The sequence below is a fragment of the Apostichopus japonicus genome, chromosome 18, assembly GCF_037975245.1.
Source record: "Apostichopus japonicus isolate 1M-3 chromosome 18, ASM3797524v1, whole genome shotgun sequence".
NCBI lineage: Eukaryota > Metazoa > Echinodermata > Holothuroidea > Aspidochirotida > Stichopodidae > Apostichopus > Apostichopus japonicus.
Genome location: NC_092578.1, coordinates 16,599,891 through 16,613,535, shown reverse-complemented (window position 1 = coordinate 16,613,535; position 13,645 = coordinate 16,599,891). Strand labels below are relative to the sequence as shown.

At 34.6% G+C, this 13,645-nt stretch overlaps 1 protein-coding gene across 7 annotated transcripts in view; it reads right to left on the bottom strand.

Annotated features, from left to right (window-relative positions):
* Positions 1-1,096: 1,096 nt before the first annotated feature.
* The window catches only part of LOC139958572 (formin-like protein 2), a 129,898-nt gene continuing 117,349 nt past the window's right edge, over positions 1,097-13,645 (bottom strand). For 4 of the 7 annotated variants that reach the window (XM_071955720.1, XM_071955721.1, XM_071955715.1 and 1 more), the window contains 3 exons: positions 12,662-12,739; positions 11,965-12,055; positions 1,097-5,387 (listed from right to left, as the gene is read on the bottom strand). In XM_071955720.1, the coding sequence (XP_071811821.1) occupies positions 5,281-5,387; positions 11,965-12,055; positions 12,662-12,739 (276 nt within the window). In that variant the 3' untranslated portion in view covers positions 1,097-5,280. Of the gene's footprint in view, positions 5,388-8,257; positions 8,289-10,257; positions 10,333-11,964; positions 12,056-12,661; positions 12,740-13,645 lie in introns of all 7 variants that reach the window. The other 3 variants (XR_011789829.1, XM_071955717.1, XM_071955719.1) reach the window with 3 other exon arrangements.

The following is a 13,645-nucleotide window of genomic DNA, read 5'->3' as shown; positions in this document are numbered from 1 at the left end:
ACACTGACCATCGGTGACATGAAATGACTTCCCTAACAACCAATAGGTTTTTTTTTAAATTTGTACTCTCATCCCGACAGTGTTGGCACATTGATGTTGATAATGTGGAAATTACTCCAATCAATTTATTTTCGGGACGGGGGGTTTGGAATTTTGGGGATTTAAAAAAAATTGGAGGGGGCGGGGGAATTTCATGATGTTAGCAGTTAGATGTTCATGCATATGCCTTGTATACATACAGTGCAATACAAAAGGTCGACCATTGCGACCAATACACACTGTGCAGTGCCGCACTAACGAAGCCAGTGTTTCCTTTTTGGAAAGATTTCACCAATCACATTACCCTTTACAAAAATCAACAAAAAGTAATAATATCCTGCTTGTTAATGGCAAGTTTGTAGCTACAGTAAAGACATACCAGGAATTGTGGCGTAAAATCTCCCCTAAGAGAACATACGTTTATGGGGCTCTCTATGTAAAATGCAAGAATCCTGCGATCACGCGACCAAATGCGAACACTGTCTCATGTTACAAAGTGGTTCTACATACCAACTTTGAATATGATCCAAGCATTACTTAGTATTTTTACAAGGTTTTCATACTCTACGTGATCTTTGATCTTCAATAACAGGGTTATTGTACTAGTGAGGACCCACATACTTTGTATGGATATAAAAGTGAACTTTTACCGCCAACAACAAATATGAAACCTTCTTTATGTATAGAGATGTCAAAGTTGGGCTACATCAATAAAACTGTAAAACCATCTTTCATGTGCATGGGACTAGCTTGCAATTCCTGAGCACCTTAAATGGACCACTATTATCATAAACTAATTCCTACTACTTCTTTTATTGATCTCTGATGAAAATATTAATGGGTGTATTTATAATGTGAAAACGACCTCTGTTGATCCCTCACCCCCCCCCCCCCCCACACTCCCCCATCAAACCAGCTACATGTCCCATGAACATCCTCACTTTCCTAAACTTACCCTATTCAGACCTTCGGCCCAAATAGGAACTCATGGGGCAAGAAAGCAGAAACAAAAAACAAAAACTACCAGAGGAAAAGAGAACCAAAAACAAACCAAAAATCACCATTTTTACTTGAAATATATTTTGGAAGACTGCTCTTCCGTTACAAAAAAAAAAAAGAAAGTGATAAGACTCTGCAAGTAGTTGCAGTAAGATACGCTTGCAGTAAGCAAAAATATTTTGGCAAGCATTACCAGCTTATACTCATCATAACGTATTATTTACACAATGTACATCGATATTAAAACCAACAACTCAAACCTGCAGTTTGTACTGACACTTGTAATGCAAAAGAAGTTACCATTTCTATTTTTAATCATTTTTTTTGTCTCTCTTTTTAACCAATTTCAGTTCAGAAGTTTTTATTAATTTTTCATAAATCACTAGAAGAAAAACTGCTCCATTTATACTAATTATCACCAGTAGCAAGGGAAGCAGCTGTTTTAAAGGATCAATAAAGGGTTGGTTGTTGATCAAAGCCAGGACCAACTTCTAGAAATAACATCTTTTATTTCTGGAAACCGAGGCCCACCACCTTTAACCCCTTTTCGACCTGTATTGGTCAACCGTTATTAGTGTGCAGAAGATACTGTTTCTCCAATTCAATTGAGTCTGTTTGCATGTTGCTTCACATTAAGTTCATTTAAAACCAAAATGCATTGTAAAGTTGGAAGGTATCTCCATTACAAATTATGCAGTTACTTCATATCTTCCATTCTACATTACATCAATATCATACTGTAATCTGGTATCACAAGAAAACGAAAAAGAAGGAAAAATGAAAAAAAAGCCACCGCTGAATATTAGCAATCACCATAATGCAGTTACCATCATGCAATCAAGCATATTCAGTTAGGAGATTGAGCTATCATCTTGTCCATTATATGGTGCGTTTTATTATAAATATCATCACACTTAAACACCAGCATGTCTTATATAATCCATTGTCTGAAGAAACCATTTAATATGCCAGTCTCTGTTGTCTGGTACGAGGAGGATAGGTTGGGGGAGGGGTCGGAGGTATGGGTGAAGGTATGAGAATTAAAGGTGGATTGATATAGGTTAAAGGAAAGGATCCCGAACCACATTTACTGACAACATTTTGCTTGGTCTGCACACAGCCCTTCCAGCTCCATGCTAGCTTCTTATTTGTTTTTCATTTATATGATAATTATTATGCCCTTTCCCTATCTCCTAGAATGATATTGTCTGTTTGTTTGTTCCAACTTTATTTTGTTCTTTTCATAAAAAATCATTTCTAAATCATGTTACCTTTGATCTTAACAATATTTTCATTATAGTCATAATATATTCAACACAATTATCAAGAGCCAGAGAGAAGACAGTTCCATATCTATCCCAGGTGAGATTCCTGTTGTAGTATTATGTGCTACTACCCCACCCGTCCTCCCCCCCCCCCCCCCCCCCGTTGATGGATCGTCCTGTATTGACCATACAATCTCATCTGAAACTTTCATGTCTTAAACAGGTTAATTACAAATTTGCAAATGTTATACATAGCAAGTACAGAGATCCTTGCTTCTAGCACCATTCAATGATTTTAAAACAAAATTGCCATATGTCTTTTGTTTCATTTAATTATTAATCATTAGTAAACACTGTTGGAGTTTCTTGCGTAGCAGTATTAAAGACGTACAGTAAGGCACCTCTTCTTTTCCAAGGTGTGAGAAAACTAAATATATGTAGATGTGATATGTGCCCTTAATGTCTGATGTAATATAACATTTGAGTATTATGAGCAAACATTGAATGAAGAAAAATACTAAAGTCATTTGTATTTGGGGGGGGGGTCATCAATGTCAAGGTTAAAGCCGTTTTAAATGATAACATAAAATGTTTATCACTATTTCAGTTATTTCAAAAAAATTAAAAATATTCCTCAAAGATATCCCATTATTAAACTGAGTGATCATTCTAAAAGTTAAAAGCCCAAACAAAATTTTTTTTTTTTTTAAGATAGGAGCATAATGCATTGCAGGCACACTGTGACCACATTTCTTTTAACCCATATTCTTAATTTTTACCGCCTCAAGAATGAAAGAATAAAATTCCCAATTAACGGGGAATAAAAAAAATAAAAAAATAACAGTAATCAATTATAAGTAATCAAGGTTAAAATTAAAATAACAATGCTCTCATTTGCATATTGAAACAGTTTTGTTGGACATACATGAGAAAAACAACTTTCACATAATTTTTTCATTCACACGAAGGAGAATTTACGGATGAATTTAATCAGGTTTCAGTATTTACGAAACAAGTCAGCCCTTTCAATGTTTATAAAACAGCCAGCCCTTTTGAACACTCACACATTAATAACATGTAACAGAGTCTCTTTTGACTTTAAAAAATACTACTTCTAGTTGAAGGTTATAACAAAACATTTCGTAACAACTAATTTTACCATTAACACTATCCTATTGGTTTTTTTCCAATTTGATATTTTTTTTTTTATAGTGACAGTTATTCTTGCAGGTTACCTTCTTTAAAGCTGTAAGCTTTGTCTGACTTTGAACATTCACAATAATAAGTATGAAGAAGAAGAAGGGTGACCAATCTGGCATATGTAGAAGACTAATGTCATAACAAAACAACAACGACAAGGCTCGTTAAGTCACCCAATTCTGTTATAACTTGTCTTTACTGGCTTCTCACGATGGAAAGTTGTGGCGGGAAATTTCCCCCAAGAGAAAATATTTTTGTGGGACCCTCTAGATAAAATGCAGGAATTCTGCGATCGCCTGACCAACTGCGAACACTGTCTTGTCTTACAAAGTGGGTCTACAGACCAACTTTTAATATAATCCAAGCATTACGTTTAGTATTTTTACAAGGTTTTCACTTTCATATCAAACTTGCCACTCAATGACACACAAACAGTTGAGTCTGTAATGTAACATCAGAGACCAGAGAGATCATGTCATGCCACTATCAACAGACTTAAACATCCACGTTGAAATCCAACAGCTATCTTTGTAGTAGGAACCAATCGGCTGTGACAATCAGGAGACTGTAGGCATTTTGAATGATGGAATTAAGATACCTTTCATTACAATATCACACTCGAAAGAGGCATTTTATTAACAGGTACCTCACCGTCCACATATCGCTTCAAAGCAGTATTTTATATTTAAAACAACAGCTCATCAATACAAGGATTGATGATATCAAAGTTCTATCTAGTCACTTCATTTCCTCGTCAGGTCAAATGACTGGCTCCCGTCACTGTTTATCTCTTAAAAATTTCACAAAGTTTCTTCCAGTGGCTTCAATTTTTATTGACTCAATTGAGTCGTGACTGGTTACAACACTGTATCACATGATGATCTGTCTAAAAAAACACCAAAATGTATAGTAATGTCTTAGAGATGACAAAGAGAGAAAAATAAAACACAATTTCTTAGACAATTTTGTTTTTATTTTATTATTATCTAACTAACCATTTCAATCTTTTGCCAGCTTTAAGCATACTTCAAGCTTAGACCAGATAACAATGTCTTAAAGATGCTCTCTTAACAATTGCTCTTTTGTTTGAAATTCTTTGCTAATCAAGATAACAGTGGAAGAAGATAAAAACCACTTTCATTCAGGGTCAGATTTAGGTATGTTTACTATTCCTTTGTTATTTAGTTACCTCTGACACATAGGTAACTATGGTTTCATAATTAGGCTCTTCTGTAAATTACCAGTGACTAAGAGGTAACTGATGTTTAAATCACAGCCTGTTGTTTTTAATCTGACACTGACTAACGAGTCAACTATGGTCTCACCAGTCTCCTGCCTTCAAGTACATCTCATATGTTAACTTGCGGTTTAATCCAAGTGTGCAGCTTTAATTTATCACTGACTGCCAGGTAACAAACTTGATCAAAGTCTGTTTCCTTGGATCACTTCAGGTAACTAAGACCTTATCACGTCATGCTACCACTGATTTATAGCTAACCATCAAAGCCTGCTACCGTAAGTTAACATTGACATATAGGTTACAGTAGTCTTCTCAGATATGAATCAACTTGTAGGTAGCTACACCATAACCAAAGCTCGCTGCCTTTGATTACCGGCGGCACACACAGGTGACTGCAGTCTCATCAGAGCCTGCTTGAGTACCATACCACTGATTTCTAGGTAACTGTGGATGTCACCAAAACAAAGGTCATCTTTTAAATTACCACCGACTCATAGGTAACTGTAGTAGTCCAATCAAAGCCTGCCGCCTGCGACCTTAGATCACAACTTCCTCCGAGGTGATGCTCGGTCTCATGACCGCTTGCTTCCTTCGTATACTTCGTCGTATACCGTCCGCTCTTCGGTACGGTTCACTCTTCAGACCTAGGAGAGAACAAAGGTCGTAAAATATCAAAAACAATAGGGTCAGGCAAATATTTAAAAACAAACGGCATATATAGCACAAGCGACCCTTAACCTCAAAAAAAGTGAGCCCATCACCAAGGAAGCATTTCATTTTAATAACTGGACCGGTATTTCCTACTACATACTAAGCCTTGCATTGAATATATGCTCACCACCAGCAGTATGATGTAACTGCAGTAATTAGTCATGGAAGCCCACAGTGTGCATGGTGTTAGGGATTGGTAAACCCATGCTCATATTTCAACAAGAATTTTTGTCTGTGATCAAATCCATGTTTTTTTTACCTACAGAGAAAATTGGATTATCTAACTGGATATTTTTTTGAATATCTCAGAATAACATGGAGGGTTGAAAAATGCATGGGAAGGTTAAGTAGAAAACTTTCAGCCGTTTCAGCAAAAATGCGAAAAATGTGGGACTAAATGATTGTTGACCTTCAACCTCGAGGAAAGAGCTAAAACCAGGGGGGGAGGGTGGGGGGAGGGGGACTCAGTCTTTTAAGAGAATAGGATAATAAGAAGATGAATCTTAGAAAAAAAAGAGTGCAAGTTGCATAGAAACACACTTATCAACAATCCTGTTAAGGCACATCAAAGTCATTATCTATACAGTATTGCAGAAACACAAGCACTATGTGATGATGAATAAAGAAAAACTGCAAATAAGAAAGTAGCCACAAGTTTACCAGAACCACTGCTTGAATCATGTTTTTGTTATGTTTATTGCATAATGATTTCTATATTTGAAGGAATTACAATAAACCATCACCGAAAAAAAAAATTTGAGGTCATGATTCATAGAATAATACGTCAAAGCCCACCAAAGACAAAGGAACAATCAAAGAATGATATTTTAGTTGAAAATAAAAATTCCTTTAAAAAGTTTTGTCCTTACCATTTAAAGAGGACAAAAATGTCTTTGTTACTCATTCAACATTGCAAAGTCCTGTATATAATCAACAGTGCAATAAAAATTAACTGATGAAAATGGCTTCTTTTTATTTAATCCAGTTAACATTTTCTGTCATATCTTTGTTCTAATTAATTTAATTCTAATTGATTTGAATAGGTTTCATTAGTTTTTCTCATTAGCGCAGTATTTATTACTTATATATATTACTTTATACTTATCATGTGCAAAATTCATACCTCAGTTGTTTTACATGTGCAATTAACATTAACGAATGAAGGGGGTCACAACTATCTCATCACATGAATCAATTCTGTGATAGAATAAAGGTTTCTTTCTGATGAATTCTAAATGGAATGGCTTTATATAAATATATATATTATAGAATAACGGGTGCTTATGGTGTTTTACATTGGTAATCAATATTAATGAATGATGGGGTTCACAACTATGTAATTCAGTGATAGAATAAACGTTTATTTTCTGATGAATTCTAAAATGGAATTGATTTATATAAATATATATATTCAAGAATAATGTGTGCTTTTGGTGTTTCTAGCTATGAATGACAATATAGATATATATTAGTGGTAACCATAAATAATTTGATTATAACAATTTTTCAAATTGAATCGATAAATATTGAATGATAAGGGGTGTATTATGGTGTTTCCTGCAGTAACGTAAACTATAATTATTTTAGTGGTAACCATATATAATTGATTCTAACAATTCTAAATTGAATTGATAAATATTGAATAAATAATAATGTGTGTATAAATGACATGTTTCCAGAAGAAATTTTTCACAAATAATAATGAAATAGAAAAGAGGGATTATCTATGACACCGCAAGTACAAAGAACAAATAAATCAGTTAATGAGACAGAAATAAATCGTTAACCTGATATACTAGAACCAATTCAGGAGTTAGCCCTACCATCTATGCCAGACTAACGTCCTCCGGGAATCTAATGCACCATATACTTGTCCACCCCCTCCCTTACCCCTCCCCCTCCCCCACCCCTCCTCCACCTATTTCCACATTGTTCAGACACAATCATAAGAGTAGAAAGTTGGTACATCTTCCCTGGATGTTTTCACAGAGGTCCCTTAACCTTTGGGGCCCCTGGGGACTCACCTCATATGAAACCTACACCCAGTCCTTTGACATCAAACAATTAGCCCTATTTTCCCTTCTTCTTTAATGCACATCCTGCTAAAACAATCTCTTTCTAAATATTAATCTTCGCATATCTACCTACTAATAAATCACCTTTCCATCAGAGACCATCATAATCATTTTGATCAATCTTGTTCCCGATTAATTGACCTGTTTGTTTTTTGTTTTTTTCTATTTGAATCTCTTTTTTATTCTTCTCTCTGATTAAGCAACATCCACCATTATCAATATTAAAAGACTACAACAGCAATCACCAGCATATGGAAATGTTACTAATATTTAGAGAAGAATTTGAATTTTATATTAAAGGAAGGAAAAGTGAAGAGATGTGTGCGGAGTGATTTGAATCATTTACTGCGGGATCTTTTTCAACAGTTGCAAGGTTGTTCGACGTGAAAGCATCAAATCAGAATAATCAAAGCACTTTTCTCCTTTATCAAAAAGATCAAAATGTTTGAGAATACAAAAGGTATTTTTGAACATACAAATACTGCAAACTTCTTCAAGGGTAGATTTGGCCAGCTATTATTATTTCAGTTACATCTGGCTTTATTGCCAGAGTATCGACAAGATTGATGCTTTTCGATCTTAACAACAACTGTGCAACTTTTGGTTGAGTACCCAAATGACAGAGCTAAGTAAATGATTGGACTGTTAAAGAAAGAGGAATCCATTGTTTTTCACCCCTCTTCTTTAATTAAAGATGAATGGAGATACTGGCAGCATGAGATTCTTACTATTTATTTCATTTGCGAAGTTCCGCTAAAGCTGTAAACATGGAAAAATGTTAAGCAATGAATTTAAATGATTTGTAACCATAGAAACAAAGTATACTCAGTTTCAAAAGGCATAAAACACATGAAACATAAAAGAAGGAAAAAAATCACAAAAATTAAGAAAAAAAGAAAGACTAATATTGTAACATTTATCTTATTCAAAGCATTGGTACCTTGGTACCGTGAAGTGGTCGGAAATGATGAGAGAGGCATAATTACTTCCAGATGTCACAAAGAAAAATGGGACAAATGAAATTATGATGATCTTTTCTTTTATTAATATATATATTTTTTGTATTTTTTTTAACCATGATTCCCTTTTTAACTCTGGATGAATTTTAATTTGATGCAAATGGCTACAACCAGGAATATGTAAAGCAGATTAAAAAAATTAATTTAAGCTGCAAAATATGGAGTTTCTTGCCAAAAGGTTCCAGAAACACTCTGGCAGCGATTATTAAAATGATCGAGATATTTGCGACGTTATTCAATCATTTTCCAAAAAATGAGAAGAAGCTATGTAGAGATGAGAGAATGACTACTCGTTGATGAAAAGAAAATCGACCAATTTATTAGTTGCCATGGAAACCGACAAGAAATAGCCATGAATTGATGACGTAGTTTAAGGCATTAAGAGCTCTATTAAGAGACTATTAAAGAAGGAATTTCCTTTGAAAAAGTAAGTCCTTAGTATTAAATCAAGTCCTACTTTTATGAGTATTCTAAGTGACTAGTTGTTTTGCGAATGAAATGATGAAGATTGCTGTCAAATTATGCATTTTGATGCACAACAGTGAAGCTGTGTGATTAGAAATGTCTATATTTAATAGAAGAAGTAAGCAGAATGTTAAAGTCAGACAAATACCACTTTAGGTCTTCAGTTTTGTTTTGGATCTTAGGTTAGAAATGAAAAAACTATATATTTTTTTTTGGAAGTAACTACTGCAATTTTATAATGGTGAGATACCTTTCAAATCCAAGTAATGTGGAAGCCCTCTCCGCCCCCTCCACCCCCCCTCCCCCCTTGTTACATTAAGTTCTGTTAAGGTCTTCTTATCATATGAGAGGTCATATTGATTCTACAGTATCAGTTTCATTTTTTTTTAACTGTAAACCATTCCTATGAATATCTGCATAAATTTATTTCCTTGCCATGCATCTATCTCAATCTGGCTTTCTTTACCATTCAAGTATTAAGCTTGATATTTTCACTTTAGAAAACACACAACCAATTCACTACAACTAAACTTTACAACTTATGAACTTCTCCGTTGATGGACTGACATCTATAAAGCGACTATTACATACAGACTACGACACCTACATTACTGGAGGCATTTGAAAACTGACTGAGGGCGACAGAGAACTACTTCCTGTAATAGCAGCTACAATAGTGTTCAAGAGTGAATGATAATTACAAGTTTCACCATCTTTAAAGCTTTCTGGCCCTGTTTGAAAGACAACATCCGTTCCCATCGAGCGTGCTTGCACCAAATTACCACCAAATGCTACATTTCTTCTGAGCAGATCACAAGAGATGAAATTAACATCTTGAGACAGAATGGGTACATTGTTTGTCAAAGAGACCCCTAACAGTCTAAATCCACCACACATTTTCACAGATGACATACCTACCCTGAGCCTTCTTTGCGTATTAGAATCAGGGCTAATTAATGGCAAATTGCAGTCTTTTTTGGGGGGATGAGTAGATAATAAACTTGATTGAGTTCTGGAAGACTTATGACACTGGAAATTTGAGTAGACTTGGTTTGGGAAGTGTAACATTGTTATTAAACACAGCCAGCTACATTTAAGTTAATCCATCAACGATGATAGCAAAAAAGCTGGACATAAAGCATACGATTATGAAACCAGAGCAGTTTGATGATAACCACATATGCAAATGAAGATGGAGCGGATCGACATTTTGTGATGTGGGGCGCAAATAGGAGTTTACTTACAAAGGTGCAGGATTTACAAACAAAATCATGTGACATAATGTCATAGAGATGTCTCATGCTTTCCACGCTTGAAAGCTGAAACAGAGGATGTGAAGTCATGAACGGATAAAACAAAGAAAACGGTTTTAGGATGTGAAAAAAGCAACGACGGATACATATCATGGCTTTGAAGAAACAAAAAAAAATGTGAAATTGTTGTGCCTACTTTTTAGTCTTTCTTTTTCTAAGTTTTTTTTACAGAGTATTATTGAAACTAAAGAGATGATGACATATCTTGAGAAAATGATTCAAGGAATGTTCAAGTATGCTCAAGAACTCCAACTACTGTTATGTGATGTACTATGCTCCTATTGGTTGATGTGTGTGTTTGAACACACAGCTTGCTATGTGTACTTAAACACACAACTTGCTATGTGTAGATGAACACAAAGTTTGCTATGTGCAGATGAACATACAGCTTGCTATGTGTAATTAAACACACAACTTGCTATGTGTAGATGAACACACAACTTGCTATGTGTTCGAACACACAACTTGCTATGTGTACTTAATTAAACACACAACTTGCTATGTGTAGATGAAAACATAGCTTGCTATGTGTACATGAACACACAACTTGCTATGTGTAGATGAACACAAAACTTGCTATGTTTACTTAAACAAACAACTTACTATGTGTACTTTAAACACACAACTTGCTATGTGTTCTTGAACACACAACTTGCTATGTGTAGATGAACACACAACTTGCTATGTGTTCTTGAACACACAAGTTGCTATGTGTAGATGAACACACAGCTTGCTATGTGTACGTGAACACACAACTTGCTATGTGTTCTTGAACACACAACTTGCTATGTGTACTTGAACAAACAACTTACTAATTGTACTTCAAGACACAACTTGCTGTGTGTTTAACAATACTTAAGAATCAGCTGATTAACATTATACCAGTACCTTAATTCTATGACAATAACTAAAGATATCCTAATATTTTTTTTTTTAATAAATAAATTTACCACCCCTTACATAAGAGGGTTCACAGCAAGTGTGTGGGGTACAAGATTTACATATCCTAATGTAACTTTGCTTGAAAAACATCTTTAGGTAGCCCTAGTATGGGATACTAATTATGAAATAACAAAAGTCTACAAAAAATAAACAAAGTTTAGTTGGTGATCAAAAACATAAACGGAAGAAACTTTGGTTACTAGGAATAAATTAATTTTGATGTTTTTTTATATCTGCAGTTCCTTCTCTTTCTAAACTAATGAATGGTATTGCATAGATGAATCAAGGTGAACAAATGTCTTGTTGTTAAACGCTTTGTAGAAAACACTATGATTTGCCAATGATATACTTTTGTTAAAAAAAACAAAAAATCTTAGTTTAGAAAAACACCGTATTACTTCACGGAAAAAGTATGATGTGCAAACAGCCAGTAAGTTTATCATTAAAATTGATGTCATGCAACAAAAGGTTATCATAAATGATCACCGACAAATGAAACAGCCATGCAGAACTTTGTGCGGGATAATAATCATACATATTAAAAGTAATGAGGACTATTGAGACATCTCGAGACATAAACATACCAAGATTTTAACTGGTTACAGGGTTTCATTACTCCCTTACCTGGAGTGGCCCTATATAAATCTCCATTATTATTATTATTATTATTAATAATATTATTATTATTATTATTACCTGATATGATGTTTTCGATTGCACCATCCTCGGCATCTTTGTAGTGGTTATCTTTCTTGCATTTCGATTGTAGCTCCGCCATCAGAGCATTCTGAAAAAAGCCAAAAACATTCCAAATAAAATATGTCTTTGCCCTGGTTTTTTATTGGTAAAATTTGGCTATGAATCCCAAAATAACTTTTTACAGTTATTTGGCTCATAAAATTAACAAGATTTGTGATTCCTTTAATACTTCAGATGAAGGGAACAACCCCCCCTCCCCATATAATACACCACCCTCTCAGGAGGGGGGTTTGTCTGTTGAAAGATTCTGTCAACCATTTTCTCATACCTACTATTAGTTCTACTATTCTCTTAGTTTAGTTTATCGGCTCTTGTAAATTAAGTTTTCCATAAGTGCTGGTGGATGAATTTCACTACACTAACAGAACACCTTCTATGTGGGGTTTATCCCCCCCCCCCATGTTATCCCCTCCCAACTCCCTTATAGAATACATTGTCATCCCTACAGAGTTTGTTCAACTTCTCCCAAGAATACAATATCATCTGGATGGGGTTCATACCACCTCCCCCCTTCCCCCTCCCCCCACCCACCTTCCCCTTCACCACCCCATAAGAGTTATACTGGCACCAAGATCAAGTTTTCATACTTCTTCCTCAAATATTCAATGTTATTGTTAATCCTTATCTTCTTTACCTGTTGGTTCTTTTTCACTGCCTGCTCTTTCTTAGCTTTTGATGCTGCAATATTCTGTTGAATTTCAATCTGGGCTTGCTGTTGAAAGAATTGAAAAAGAGAGGAAAAGGGTTACCGACATACTGTGGCATGATGACACAGGTTACAATGAGCTGTGCGAAGGTAAAGCTGCACGTTAACTTCTGTATCAAGCAGGCAGGCAGCAAGCATAGATAAAAAAATATTTATATATGAAAAAAAATTGGCACTAGTCCTTCCAAGTTCAAGCCAATTTTCATAGATATTGTCAGGTAATATACCAATGAGTAACTTTTGCATTTGAATAATTACAAAGCTACAAAAAACTTATCAAAATATATATTTTGGTACAATTTTTGAATCTAGTTTAGTGACAAAGCTCATGTAATTTGAATATAGGGTGAGTGCAGATCTACAAAGCTTTGTTTAATGAGGAAATTCTTTTATTCAAATGGTATCATAAATTGTCCTAAACCGATCCTTCACAGCAGAGGCTTGGATTATCCTAGTGATATGGTATGAATAAAGACTGGTAAAAATTTATGGAGCTACAGTGTGCATATTTCACTAAAATACTCCATAACTTGTATTTAACATCTTTTTTTTTTTTAAACAAAAATAAAAACCTTAATTTACAACAGTTTTTTTTTTTTTAATAGGAGAGGGTAAAGAGTGCCAAGGCATCGTAGGATTTTTGTGCATATAATAAATAGAAAATAGCAATTTTTAAACAGACAGGCTTCTTCTTACAGTAGCTGATTTATTTTTAGGTCCCAGTATCTACCTGTAGCTATGTACTGGAATGACCAACATCATCCCTTTATTCACAGTTAAACGAATAAAAACTCATTTTAGACTTCCCAATCTCCCAGTACATCAAACTTGTTGGATGACTAACTTTACATTTATTTTTAGCTACTACAAAAGAACACCTATCGACAGCAAGACAACAGTTTAGCCTCTAAT